Source organism: Chelonoidis abingdonii, chromosome 4 (genome assembly GCF_003597395.2).
Source record: "Chelonoidis abingdonii isolate Lonesome George chromosome 4, CheloAbing_2.0, whole genome shotgun sequence".
Classification (NCBI taxonomy): domain Eukaryota; kingdom Metazoa; phylum Chordata; order Testudines; family Testudinidae; genus Chelonoidis; species Chelonoidis abingdonii.
In genome coordinates, this window is record NC_133772.1 from 49,742,572 (window position 1) to 49,756,547 (window position 13,976).

General features: G+C 43.0%; 1 protein-coding gene across 1 annotated transcript in view; it reads left to right on the forward strand.

The window, feature by feature from the left end:
- RRAS2 (RAS related 2) overlaps positions 1 to 13,976 on the forward strand; it is a 94,977-nt gene that overhangs the window by 60,179 nt on the left and 20,822 nt on the right. Inside the window, 2 exon segments of the mRNA XM_032767131.2 lie at positions 10,690 to 10,777; positions 11,675 to 11,777. Coding sequence (XP_032623022.2) covers positions 10,690 to 10,777; positions 11,675 to 11,777 — 191 coding nt within the window.

Here is a 13,976-nt window from a genome sequence, read left to right on the forward strand (position 1 = left end):
TTTCGGGATCCCACTGTGGACGCGCTAAACCGATTTTATTAGATCTGTTTTGTAATATCGGTTTAAGCTAATTCGAAATAATCGTGCAGTGTAGACGTACCCATAGTGTCACAGCTACAGGGCTGCAGCTATATTGCTATAGTGTAAATGCTTCCTATGTCAACAAAGGTTTTTTCCATCAGTGTAGGTAATCCACGTCTCTGAGAGGCAGTAACTAGGTTGACAGAAGAGTTCTTCCATCGACCTAGCTGCACCTATACTGAAGGTTAGGCAACCTAACTACGTTGCATAAGGTGTAGAAATTTTTCACAGCCCTGAATAATGTAACTAGCTGACCTAAGTTTTAAATGTAGACAAGGCCTGAGACTTCGATCTCTTCCAGGTACAGTTCTGAGTTTGAGAATAGCTTCCCCAAGCCCACGCTGCCTTCCTCCAGAACATTCAGCAAACATGGTGCTGAGAATGATTGTTTATACACTATATTTCCTTCACCTCCAAAATGCTTTCCTTACTCTGTAGCTCAACAGTGGTGATTTCTTTACTCTTTTTCCTTATCTGAGAGAAGACTGAGGAGAATTGTATTCCAGGATTAATGCCTCCTATACTGGATCTGCTTTTGTAAAAATTCCTTCGCTACTGCTTTAACATTGGCTTCTTATGTTCTCTACTTCAAAGATGCTGCTGTCTTGTACTGTTGTATGCTTTAGTACTTCTGCTTTATGATGGATCACATTCTTTTACTATAAATGTCAGTCTTGACATCACACCATGCTTCAGATTCCTGCAGAGATTCTGTAAACTCAAATGTGAAGAGAACAAGAGGGAAGACGACTTTGTTTACTTAAGTAACTAATCCGAGGAGATCCATTTTGCCCAACCACCTAGCCTATTTGCTTTCAAGTTCTCCAAATAATGCAGTTCGGAAACTTGTGAACCAGGCTTGCTACATATTGATAGTGCTGTGTTGCATCTTTTCAGGGAATTAACAGCTCCTATTTTTAAATTTTACTGCTAAAAAGAGTGCCTCTTAAGTAAGGGGAAAGTAAGGCTGTGCCTAGATTAGGGAAATGTACGCTGTTAAACTATATTGATATAGCTATACATGTGCAAACTTCCATAATCTATACAAAACATAGTTTAGAGAGATCCCAATTTACAGGTAAGCTGACCTAGTATTTGCATGTGCTTTTATTTCTTTGAGCTCAGTACTGAACGGTGTGTTTAAAAAGCTGACTTGAATTGTGATCTTCCACTCAAATGTCAAGCCTGTGTTTCAGAATTTGACAGGCATCTAATGGTATAATGTTAACTACAAACTCTGATAGTTTTTGAGCTGTGTATGGGGGGGAAGACCATCTCCTGAAAGAGGGAAGAAAATACTTATAATACAAAATCCTATAAATATTAATCTTTTATGTCTTTAAAAGCTCTTTTGGAAGCTCCTTTCAGACTTGACTCTGATCTGACTCATTTTTCTTTTCTATTTAACTCGTTAAAATATTTCTTCTTCTTACCCTGCTTTATGGATATAAATTGTAATACTGGCTTTAAATTACAGTATATGTTGGAGGTGTTCATTTTTATATTATCATATTTGACTAAATGACAAGCCAGTAATTTAATTTGATCTATTCACAGAGTAAAGTTACATCTAAAAATGTTGGTTTTTTTTTTAACTCTTTCCCATTTTTTCTTAAAACTTATTTCCCAGTATGTAGTTCAGCTAGGCTTTTCTCACTGTCATAGTCCTAAAATTGAATACCCACTTCTGAAAACTTGCCTGGCTTTTGCAAAGTACAGAGCTGAAACAGTTTTGGTACTATCATATTTTTATGGCCTCGCATGAATTTGTGGTTTGGGAACTAAAGATGTGGCAGACTTGATTATATAGGGGATGTTTCTGTCGAATGCTCTAAATATCTTGACATCCATGAAAGTGCTCAAAACTAGGAACATTTTAATATATGCAAAGTAAAAATACCAACTCTTTCTATTCTTGCAGACTTTTGATATAATTATGTTGCAACTTCCTGTTTTTGAAACTATGATGAATCTGTTACTTTGTTTGAAATGTGTTTATTTCATTTGTGCGGGCAGGATATAACATACTTTTTGCTTAATTTGACAAACAGCTTAGACCTGAGAGATTGCATAGCCCTGTGTGGTGTGTGTGTGTTGTGTTTTTTTTTTTTTGGCAAGAGCTCTGGTTGTTTGTGTTAATCAGTGTTGTATTAATGGTAACTAATATTCATGGCTTTACTAAGTAGTTTAGCAGGTACAGAATGTATTTAGTTTATATACTGATCCATTAGTTTCAAAGGAACCCAAAGTGCATATAGTCACACATGGTAAATAACACTTCACAAGTGGCTTGATACTAATATATTGCACAAGATGCTTTTGCAAGGCTGCTGGTTTCTAAGGAAACTAGTATGTACTTGTTCAGCGTATGATCCAACATTTATCTTAACTGAGTCAGACGACTTTGGGGGTAGAAACTACTCCAAATATACAAAAGAGATTGAATAGTGGTGAGGACAGTTGGTGACATGCTAAAACCCTGTACTTATAGGTGGAGCTGAAGGTGGTGCCTACAGTTAAGGTTACCTAATGGCAATGTTATAAGACCCAGTTTTCAATTGGCTTGTAGTTCTGTCAAATCTTTAACAATTATGGCTGAAATTTTCCTTGCCCGGCATCTGCCTGAGACTTGACTTATTTTAAAATTTTCAGTTAAAGCTGAGGTTAGGGGGAAATGAGTATCAGTTTGCCTGTGTTAAAAATTCTTACCACCATTTCGTTGACCAGCTCTTTGCAACTCCTGGATTCTGGCCAGGGACTCAAAATTTGGGAAGGGGGCTGCATTTGTGTCAGATGTACCTTTTGCTGCCTCCTTAAAAGTCCACCAAAATTTGGCAGTTATGATGCTCCGAAAATTTTGTTTGCATGTGCTGACAGCATGTTTCAAAGTTTATAAACCTCTGAAAATGACCCTCTCAAATGAAAAAGTGCGAGCAACCACAGCTATAAGTGGAGCATACAGGAATGCTGATAAATAATTCTAAGTACTGTATTATAAAACAGAGTTGTAGCTGGCTAATGTGTTAACTCTCTCTTATGGGTGTATGTAAATCTTGCATAGGTCACTCATTTTTACCTTTTGTAGCTAAGTCCAAAATGGACATAATACCATTACACAGCTTGATGTAGTTACACCTTCTGAGGGACATAGCCAAGTACAGGGTAACAATATGATGTGAAGTCTTTTGGCAGATCAACAAGGAAATGAACACAGTAAACTCTCCATGTTTCCATATTGCCCCTCTCTATTTAACCTTTTTAAATGAATATCCTTTTTTTAGACTGCTCATAATTGATTATATAAGATCTTAATTATTTGGATGTGCCAATATGACTTTTCTGTATGTTCATGAGGCACTAGTAGGTGACATAGCTTGATGCTTTGTCCACGGGGATGGACAGACATTGCTAATATCCAGAGCAGAAGGATGAGAGGAGATGGAGCTAGAAACTTGTGAGTGATTGTGGGAGATGTGTATTGTAAAGTTTTGAAATGTCCGTTGAGCGATGTACATACAACTTAAACATAATTTGTCATTCCAAGTTTAGTAAGTTTTCCCTGCCCTGAAGAGATTGCATTATTTTAGGTTGTGAAATCTAGACACAGCCCAATAGTTCAGGAATGGAAGAGTGATGAGATTTGGTGGAGGAGGAAGAAAGAAGGGATGATTTATTGCTGGATGAATGGAAAATTTTATTCCAGACCCCAAGTGTCTTAAGTTCCATTGACTTTTGATAGACTTGGTCTCTTAAGTGATGCAGGTGCTTTTGAATATTTCTCCCTAAGGAGGAGAGAACAAAGGTGCTTATTGGAGATGGCTTGAATTGTATAGAGCAGCATGACAAAAGGAACAAAGTGAAAACAGGAGAGAAACTAAAGTAATGTGAAAGGATTGGGAAGAAATGAGAAGATGATAGGGAGACAAAACTACTTGGGACCTTAAAGTAGAGCAGAATGAATTTGAATTTGATAGCTTCCTTAAATTTAAGGGATTAAAAAGGGATATATGCATGTGGAAGGGGATTCAATAGTTTTATTGTACTCGTTAGGAGGCAATTCCACTTGGAATTACTTTTTTATTGCCCCTGCTCAGAATGTGGAGGTGACAGAACTGCGGTGGATATATTTCAATGGATAGTTGATATCTACAGTGAAAAGTGATCAAATTACAATGCATATGCTGATCTCTGGGTAGTTAAAATCATTTTCTTGTATGTTTTTGATTTCCTTACTCTTGTGATAAAGCATCAGACAATTGTAGCAGTAGTTGCAAATTAAATATATCTGACTTTCTCTAGGGACCATGATAACATTGCTTTTATACATTAGAACGGGAAGTACTGTAAACTGAGGAAGTGGCCGTGATTGCATAGCAACACTGCCTTGAATTGGAGCTTCAGAAGAATGGAAAGAATGGCCTTACTGTTACTACGGCAAAGGAAAATTATATTCTTTATGTGAATGTGGGATGACAATTGGACTAGAATATACAACACACTCAAAACAGTTAAACTGCAAGTGAAATTCTGGTTTCTAACTGTTATAATTGGTTGGTAAGATGCCAAGTCAAAACATTTTTAATAGCTTTCTTTTAGAAGCTGTCCTTCCATGGTACAATCTGCTTTGTTTTTGTAGATTCTGTGATCTGTTAGTTACAGATACTTGTAATTCTAGTGCTTAATATGTCTTGTCTTCTCTTTTCTCCTTTTTAGTATTCCCTATAACCACATGGGATGGCTGGGCTTACTTCTGTCACAGACAGACACACACAGACAGACACACACACAAAAAACTGGCTCATTCCTTTTTTGAATTGTCTAGCAAGGGAAATGGGCCTAGCCCTGTAGCACTTACTTCAAACCCTTCCCCCTAAGCAGGTGTCAGAGCTTAGGTTTCGACCAGAGTGGAAACATTGACACTGCTTTGGTTTTGCCCCATGGAGTCCAGGTCAATTGAAGTCTCGCTCTGCAGGTTTTTTGTAATGTAGATGTTGCAGATTCTGTGATAATGTGGAGAAAGTTAGGGTATGGCTACACTTGCAGCTGTACAGCGCTGGGAGTTAAACCTGTCTTCGTACAGCTGAGTAGGGAAAGTGCTGCAGTCTGGCCACACTGACAGCTACCAGCGCACTGTCGTGGCCACATCTGCAGCAGCATTGGGAGTGGTGCATTATGGGCAACTATCTCATCATTCAAGTGGCTGCAACGTGCTTTTCAAAAGAGGTGTGGGGTGGAGTGTGTGTCGGGGGGGGGGGGAGAGTGTGGATTTTTGGAGCTGACATTGTGTCACAGCTGCCTTGCAAGTTCCGACTCCCTCTCTCACTCACTGAAAGCAAACAGCTATTTGTTTTTTTCCTCACAGACCAGATAAGCAGCCACACTGAAACAGACCCCACCCCCCCGCATGCCATGCTGCTTCTCTCCTCAAACCTCCTCCCTCTCCCTCTCTTCAAGCAAACACTAGCTGTGAAGGGAGCACTCTGACTGCCTCTGCTCATTCACAGCAAACAGTAGCTGTGTTTGTTTTTTTGATAAGTAGCTTCGGGAGCCCGGAGTTCACAACAAAACAAAGAGTAATCTTTACTTAAAAGGATTATGGGAAGGAGGTCAGCTGAAGCATACTAAGATTATTCTCTGTTTACACTGGCACCCCAGCGATGCAGCAGCAGTGCTATTCTCTTTATACCTCTCGTAGAGGTGGAGTACAAGCAGCGCTGTAGCCAGGAAGATACAGCGCTGTATGTGCCTTGCCGGTGTGGACGGGGAGTGAGTTACAGCACTATAAAACCACCATCAGCGCTGTAACTCTCAATTATAGCCAAGGCCTTAGTGAGTTGTGTAAAACTATGGCTGTCCAGGCTTTTAGATGGTTTGCATTTTAACTACAACATTCTTATGCTGATGTGTAAGTGAAATACTTGTAGCTTTCATGCTGACAAAGCTATATTTGGAGAGCTTGTTCTAATAATATACTTTTTAGATTTAGTTTTGTTTGAATTATGGGGTTAAAAGAAAAGGATGTTGCCTACGGTATCTGTGGCCTTGGCTACACTTGGAGGTCTGCAGCACTGGGAGTTACAACTGTCTTCGTACAGCTGTGTAGGGAAAGCGCTGGAGTGAGACAGGAGCAAGGACCGGTTCAACTACAGGCTGAGCTGATGCCAAATGACTGTGAAGTGTGTTTTTGGCCGTTTAAAAGGGCGGTGGTGATCTCTTTATGGGAAGCTAGACTTGGGGGAAAGCAGCATCCCTGCAGTTATATCTGCGTACTGTACTCTCCATAATATTTGTGAAGGGAAGAGTGAAACATTCAGTCAAGCATGGACCTCTGAGGTTCAACATTTGCAGCGCTGTTGGGAGTGGTGCATTATGGGCAGCTATGAGCACCTCGTCCCACTTTGGCGCCGTGGGTTGTGGGAAGGGGACGGAAGGGTACGGGTCATTCTGCCTCCTGTCCCAATGCCCTGTGATGCATCGCTTTACATGCCAGCAGTCCCTGTTTTTCCATCCACGTTTGGTGCCATTGTGAATCTCCCAACGGTTTCTGTGCAGCGTGATTTCTGTGGGAAATGGAGCCCGAACTGCTGAGGAGTATGCTGACTAGTCTCGCCAGCACATCACGTTTGGCAGTTGAGCTATTCCTTAAGCTCCAAAGTGACGAGTCCGATTGCGAGTTGCCTGACGTGTACAACATGACATTGCTTGTGGCTTTCACGGAAATGCTCAGCACCGTGGAACGCCACTTTTGGGCTTGGGGGAAACAAGCACTGAGTTGTGGGATCACATCGTCATGGAAGTCTGGGATGACGAGCAGTGGCTGCAGAACTTTAGGATGAGAAAAGCCACTTTCATGGGACTGTGTGCTGAGCTCGCTCCCACCCTGCGGCGCAAGGACACGAGATTGAGAGCTGTCCTGCCGGTGGAGAAGCGGGTGGCTATTGCAGTCTGGAAGCTGGCACTCGAAGCCTGATCGGTTGGGAACCGTTTGGAGTGGGAAAGTCGATGTGGAGTCGTTTTTGATGCAAGTTTGCAGGGCCATTAATCGCATCCTGCTAAGGAACCGTGACTCATGGGGACTGCAGGGCGTTGTGATGGCTTTGCAAATGGGTTTCCCTAACTGGTGGAGGGCAATAGATGGGACGCTATTCCATTTCTGACACCACCCCACTGGATCCGAGTCCGTTAATTGAAGGGTATTTCTCTATGGTTCTCCGGTGCTTGTGGTACGTGTGGTGTTTCACTGCATTACACGGATGGCCTGGAAGGTGCATGATGACGCATCTTTCGGAATACTGGCTGTTCAGGAGCTGCGGCTGGGACTTTTTTCCCGACTGGAAGATCACAGTAGGGATGTTGAAATGCCCATTGTGTTCCTTAAGATCTCTTACCCGTTTAATGCTTGGCTCATGAAACCGTATACAGAGGCTTGACAGGCAAGGACGGGTTCAGACTTACAGGCTGAGCAGGGTCCAAAGCTATGGTTGTGCTTTGGCCTATTACAGGCGGTCGCTGGCCGATCTCTGTATGGAATAGGACCTGGGGGGAAGCAGCTTATCCTTGCGGTTAATATCCGCATGCTGTTACCTCCCATATATTTGTGAAGGGAGAAGTGAACATTCGTCGCATGGACCTCTGAGGTTCATGCCCTGAGCTGATTTGCCAGCAGAGAGCAATTCAGGATTAGGGATGCCTTGGAGGGAAATTTGGGCTGAACCACAGTAATGTTTGTCGCTTGACGGAGAGTGAAGTGCGTGTTAACATGTTGTAGGAATCTGTTCTCGTAAGCGGATTTGACGTGCACGTTTCTTTCCTGGGGTACGGTATCTTTTGACTTTTGCATACCAAGACGTTTTCAAAGCAGATTCATTTATTGAAAAAAAATACTTGTCTTGACAGAGACACAACATTTGGGACTAAAAGAGGGGAGGGCTTAGGGTGGGGAACATACGATCTAGGATTGTCGATCGGTTGATGTCGTTGGAGTGCTGTAGCATGCTGCTGACTTCAGATGCCTATAGCTGCATAGTGATGGAGTTGAGTGCAGGGGTAAGGGTCGTGTTCTCAGGGCTGGTTTGGTGCATACGTGTAGACGCAGCTGGTGAGGTAGAACCTGGATGCTGGGGAAGGGGTTTGGAGCTCGATTTGGAACCAGGAAAGAGCTTTGGGACGGGAGGTGGCGTGGTGGTGCATTAGTGCTCTTCTTGCATGGCTACTAGTGCTGGATAGGGTCACTTAGGCAGCACCAGGTGCTTATCGCTGACCTTTGTGCTTTCTTCTTCTGAGCTGCTGTTTCCTGGCGGTCTGCTTTCCCTTTCCTCAATCCTTGCAGTTTTTTATTCTCTCTTGGGGGGCAGGGGAGTTGGATCAATAACTGTTGCGAGAGTTGTCTTTGCTTTTTCGTGCTTCTTCCGCAGGTTTTGGATCTTTGAGTGCTGTTTACACGGGCAGCTGAACTCAAGGTCGCTTGTGGAAAGGACAAAAGCAACGTTAACAGAGGCAGCATTGTTTATATCTCAGACAGTTTTTTTCCAACAGTGATGGTTTACAGTTTCATTTAGCATAATTTTCCATACCAAAGAGCGACATAACCCACAGGGCGACCTGAAATGGTGAGTAAGGGGACTGATTGTCATGTGTGCTGCAGGTTCTGTGCTTGGGGAGCAAACAGCTGCAGGGGCCCTACACTGAACATCTCCCAACATTTCCACGGGGTTACCTGGGAGATATCTCGCTGCTTGGGTCACTGGAAGAGCGAGGGTTTCTTACAGCATGCGGACTGTGCCTGCTCCTATGCGGTTCCTGTGTCAGCAATATGCCCCCCCCCTCGCACGCACACAAGTGGCGGTACGTCTTTACTACTGGGACAGGACCCCATGGCCTCCTTATATAACTTGCCAAACCGCTTGCTCCACCAGGCTGAAACTTTGAAGAGATTACAGAGGCCATTTATTGCATAGCTATGACCAATCAAGTGGGCTATTCACATTCTAGCTAGCGCCTACCCTCCCTTCTCCACGAAAATATTTACGAAATTAAAAGTGTCTACGGACCGCTCTCGCTGTCTTCACCAAGTAGGCTGCTCGCGACTGTGCTACCTCCTCTGTGAGAAGACTCCTGGCTATGCTGGGACTCGGGTGTCTCCCCCCTCCCATCCTCCTCTCGGTTCCTCTCGCACTCCTCCTTGCCTCCCCCCCCCTCCTCGATGTCCACGTGGTTGGATGGGTGGGGTCACCCCAGTATCGCGTCCAGCTCTTTGATAAAACGCAGTCGTGGGGCAGCACCAGAGCGGCAGTTTCCCTCCGGGCTTTGCAGTAGCATCCACAGCTCCTCACTTAATCCTGCACGTACCGCGTCCTGTCATGGCCCTTTTCCGCATGGCCCTTGATATCTCCTATGTACGAGTTCTCGGCTGAGCAACAGTGACTGCACAGCTTCTCCCCTACACATGAGGTCGCACTCGCCTTTGGCTCTAGCTGGTTGTTGGGCGTGGAGCTGGTCCCCAACCTGAAGACATGATTGCATCACCTTGGCTGAGCACGAAGGGGATTTTTAAATTCCTGAGGATTAGTCAATGTCACTGAGGAGGGATAGAGTTTGAACTGATGAGCAGAGTGGCTGAGCAGGCATTGTGGGATACCTCTGGAGGCCAGTAACAGCGCTTTTGGTGGCTACGCTGGCGAAGCAGCGCTGCATCACCAGCGCGGCAATCGTTATACCCCAGGCAGAGGTGGAGTACATGCAGCGCTGTAGCCAGGGAGATACAGCGCTGTATGTGCCTTGCAAATGTGGACGGTGAGTAAGTTGCAGTGCTGTAAAGCCACCACCAGCGCTGCAACTCTCCAGTGTAGCCAAGGCCTGTGAATCCAGAAGTAAACAAGGGACTATTCCCCATTGTTGTTCTAAATGACTGTTTTGTGTAATCTACAGGTTCATTCAGCTTCTAGGTGGCAAGTAAAAGAGGCTGTCAAGTGCTTAAAGAATTTACTTTTCACTTAAACAATAGAATTGATTTGCATACTCAAATGGGTGCTTGTCCACTGATGCACAAACAGCCAATTGACTTTTTAAATTTCAAAAATGGTGCAGAGTTTATTTTTAAACTTCAACAATGGTGGTGTAGGACTGGCATAGCAAAACTATAAAAGCACTGATGTGTTGTCTGAAGGGGCAATGAAACTGTCTAAAGTACTTGTATAATTTTGGAATATTTATCTAGAAAACCAGCTAAAACTCATGTGATTTGACTGAGATAAGAGTAATAGTGTAAATGCTAATTCCTCCAGCGAATATTTAGATTAGTTATAAATGTCCTCCCCAAAAGAATAGGGGTTAATATGTATTATCACATTAATGACATGTATCCATGATTCATAACAAATGTTCCCTCTGATATGCTGTTTGCCCACGTCCATATCAAGCCATTACCAGAGATTGCCAAATGATACTTAACCATTTTAGATGTATTGGCTAGTCTAATTTGGATGAAATACTTCTGAAATAACTCTGCAGAAAACAGTTTGATAGACTACAAATATTTAACTTACTGCATTAAACAGTGTATTGTATGTATGTGTCTTGTGCACATACATAAATTCTGTTTTTCTGCAGTCATACTTTGTCACGGATTATGATCCAACAATTGAAGACTCCTACACCAAACAGTGTGTGATAGATGAGAAAGCAGCACGTTTGGACAGTAAGTGTTTTTAAAGCATAATTAAATATTGATATTTAAATGGTCTGTAACTGTTTGAACTTGAATTCTAAGAGGATGGTACTGGCTGAAATTGTATTGTGCTATGTATTTTGAGTTATGATGCTTTCATGACTACCTGATTAAAAACTTGTACTCTAGTCTTAATTGCGTATTCATTGACTATCAAAGAGCTAATCAAACTTAAAACTTTCTTTAAAGTGATACTAAGCTTAAATGCCTAATGTAAATAGTGTGTCTGCAACTAAATAAATAGCTTCTCTGTTTTTAGAGATGCTGAGCATCTGCAGTTTCTATTCTCTAGAGATATCCTCTGCATTAGGAGCCTTATTCTTGGGCCTTATTTTCTGAGTACAAGACTACCAGAACTTCTGCCTTAATTCTTCTGAGCAGTGGTTCTGGGATACAATTTAATGGCTGTCATGTTTGCCACACATGCAGAGTATAAATGCTGCCCTCCAAATATTCCAGTGAGACCCCTTTTGTTAACAATCAATGTAAGACTCCTGTCTAGGTAAGCGCAATAGCTATTTTTGCCTGGCATGAACTGGTCAAAGGGAGGAGACCAGTGTTTCTTCAGGTCTGGTTTGTGTCAGACTTAATGCTAATGACTGGGTCACTGCCCTGAAGAGTCAAAAAACCTTGAGTTAGGAGTCCCACCAGCATCTTGTTAAGTTCCAGGAGTAAGAATCTTGCAATATATCTTCATTGGAAGAAAAACTACAGATAAGTCATTTTCCATATGCTGGGGAAGGTCATAATTTATAAAATAACATCCCTTTTAAAAAAGAAGCTGCTGTGCTCCAACTATTTCAGGAGGAAAAGTTTCACAAACTAGGAGCATGAAGTATAGTAACTAGTTTTTCTACTTCTGTTCAGTTCTGGATACAGCAGGACAAGAAGAATTTGGAGCTATGCGAGAACAGTATATGAGGACTGGGGAGGGCTTTCTCCTTGTCTTCTCAGTCACTGATAGAGGAAGGTAAGCCTGAAATCAACTATGAGACCAGGTGCCACTACTCCATCTGATAACTTTGTTTGCTAAGTCAGTTTCTACTAGAATAACCACATGGTCCTTGTTGCAGACGCAAACTGATGCCAATGCTTCCTGGTTTTAAGTGGCTAGTTAATATTCCCTCAAACTGTGTTAGAGGGAGTTGGGGTAATATGGCTAGACGAAATTCAACTGTTAATTGTCTACTCAATGGTTCTCAGCCTTTCCAGACTACTGTATCCCTTTCAGGAGGCTGATTTGTCTTTTGTACCCCAAATTTCACCTTACTTAAAAATTACTTGCTTACGAAAACAGACATAAAAATACTAAAGTGTCATAGCTGATGTTACTGAAAGATTGCGTACTTTATCATTTTTACCATATGATTATAAAATAAATCACGGCCCCCTGAAGTTGAGAAACATTGATATAGAGCAGTATAAACAAGTCACAAAGTGAAATTTCAGTTTGTACGTACTTTGTTAGTGCTTTTCACGTAACTGCTTGTAAAATGAGGCAAATATGTAGATGAGTTGATGCGCCTCCTGGATGACCTCTGCGTACCCTCAGAGGCACATGTACCCTTGGTTAAGAACCACTGGTCTACATTTTATTTCAGTTTCATTAAAGCACCTACCCAATGCTATAAGAGACTTTATAAATAGGAAAACAAGAGCGGGGGCAGGGAACCAAATGTGTCAGGACCAAAATACCTCCCCCAGATATTAACTTGAACTTTTAAAGCTGGTTCAGTATGTCATGCCAAGCTTATTGAGCAGTTCTTGGTAAGAGCATGTGACATCTATGCTTGATGTCCTTCACTGAGTGCACTGGTAGCTTTTTGTTTTGGTCAGCCCTTTCTCCTTCCCTTTTGCCTAAGGCAGCTCTATTCTCTTTGCTTCACTCCTCAGCCCCTCTGGGAACCCTTAACTCTGCCAGCTCAGTGTTGCTGTGTCTGGTGTTACTAGGCTTGCTGCTGTCCTTTCCTGGCAGGCAGCAAACCTGACAATTTAATTTACTTGGATAGCACTTCCACTTTTCTTCTTTTCCTGGGCATTAGGATTATCCCCAACTTGATGGGTTTTTATAATTAAAAGCAAAGGTTTAAAACGTTAGAAAAAGCTGTAGAGGCTTTGTTGGGAAGACCAATTGGCTTTCTTGGATGCTATCTGAAATTTTGGCCTCCATAGTCTTGTATGGAATGGATACAGTGTATTTTTGGCTAGTAATTTCAAACCCAGTTCTCTAAAATTAAGAGCCTGAATCATATTTGAATTTTTTTTAAAAAATTATCCTATATGCTTTGAGTGCAAGAATAAAATCGGTATCCTTCCTAGCCATATGGAAACTAGCAAAAGGCTCTTGCTGCCTAAACACAACCTTCTGTTGTCTTAAGTGGAAGTGCTTTTTCCAACTTATGTATGCATATAGCTGATACTAATATTGAGTTGCCGTTCAATGAAGAAAATAAACACCTGTAAAGTTGCATGAACCATATCCTTAGGCTAAGCAGGGCATGCTCCACTGCAACTCTCTCTAAAAGACCAGAATAGGTCCTATAGATGACACGTTACTGATTTGTGTTAAGAATAATTTTAAATGGATGAACTAGCTCAGTTCCCTAATCATGGAGCCATGGTGACCCAGGATGAAATAATATTTTATTTTAGGACACTTACAATCCTGTCTCTTTGTCCATAGGCAAGTTGTATTCCCACATGGTGCCTGGGCACTAGCAATACTCAGAGCCCAGGAGCCCAGCTCCACCAATATTTGGGGCTGGGTGTCTCCCCCTGGCCCCATCTGCTGCACCCCCTGTGCCTCCCCCGAATGTCTCCCAGTCCCTGCTCGTCTTTCCGGGGCCCCAGAGCAAAGAGTCTGTCTCTTCCGTGCAGCTCCATGCTGCCTCCCTGCAGCAACTGCTGCCACGGGGTCCTAGTGCCCCCCATCTTGACTGCCAGGACAAACCGACTCTGAGGCTGTCCTTCCACCTCAGACCCGTCCCTTTTCCGGTGGGACCCTTCAGCAGCACCTCCTCCCCCACCCACACACAGTCACCGCTCCTGCCCCATGCAGGGCAAGGAGGCAGCCCCATCCCTCACCCCCAATGAGGCTACAGTCAGGGGCAACAGCAGGGGAGCAGCACCCCCGAGCACCCACCATGGGGGTGTGAGGGAGATTCCTGGA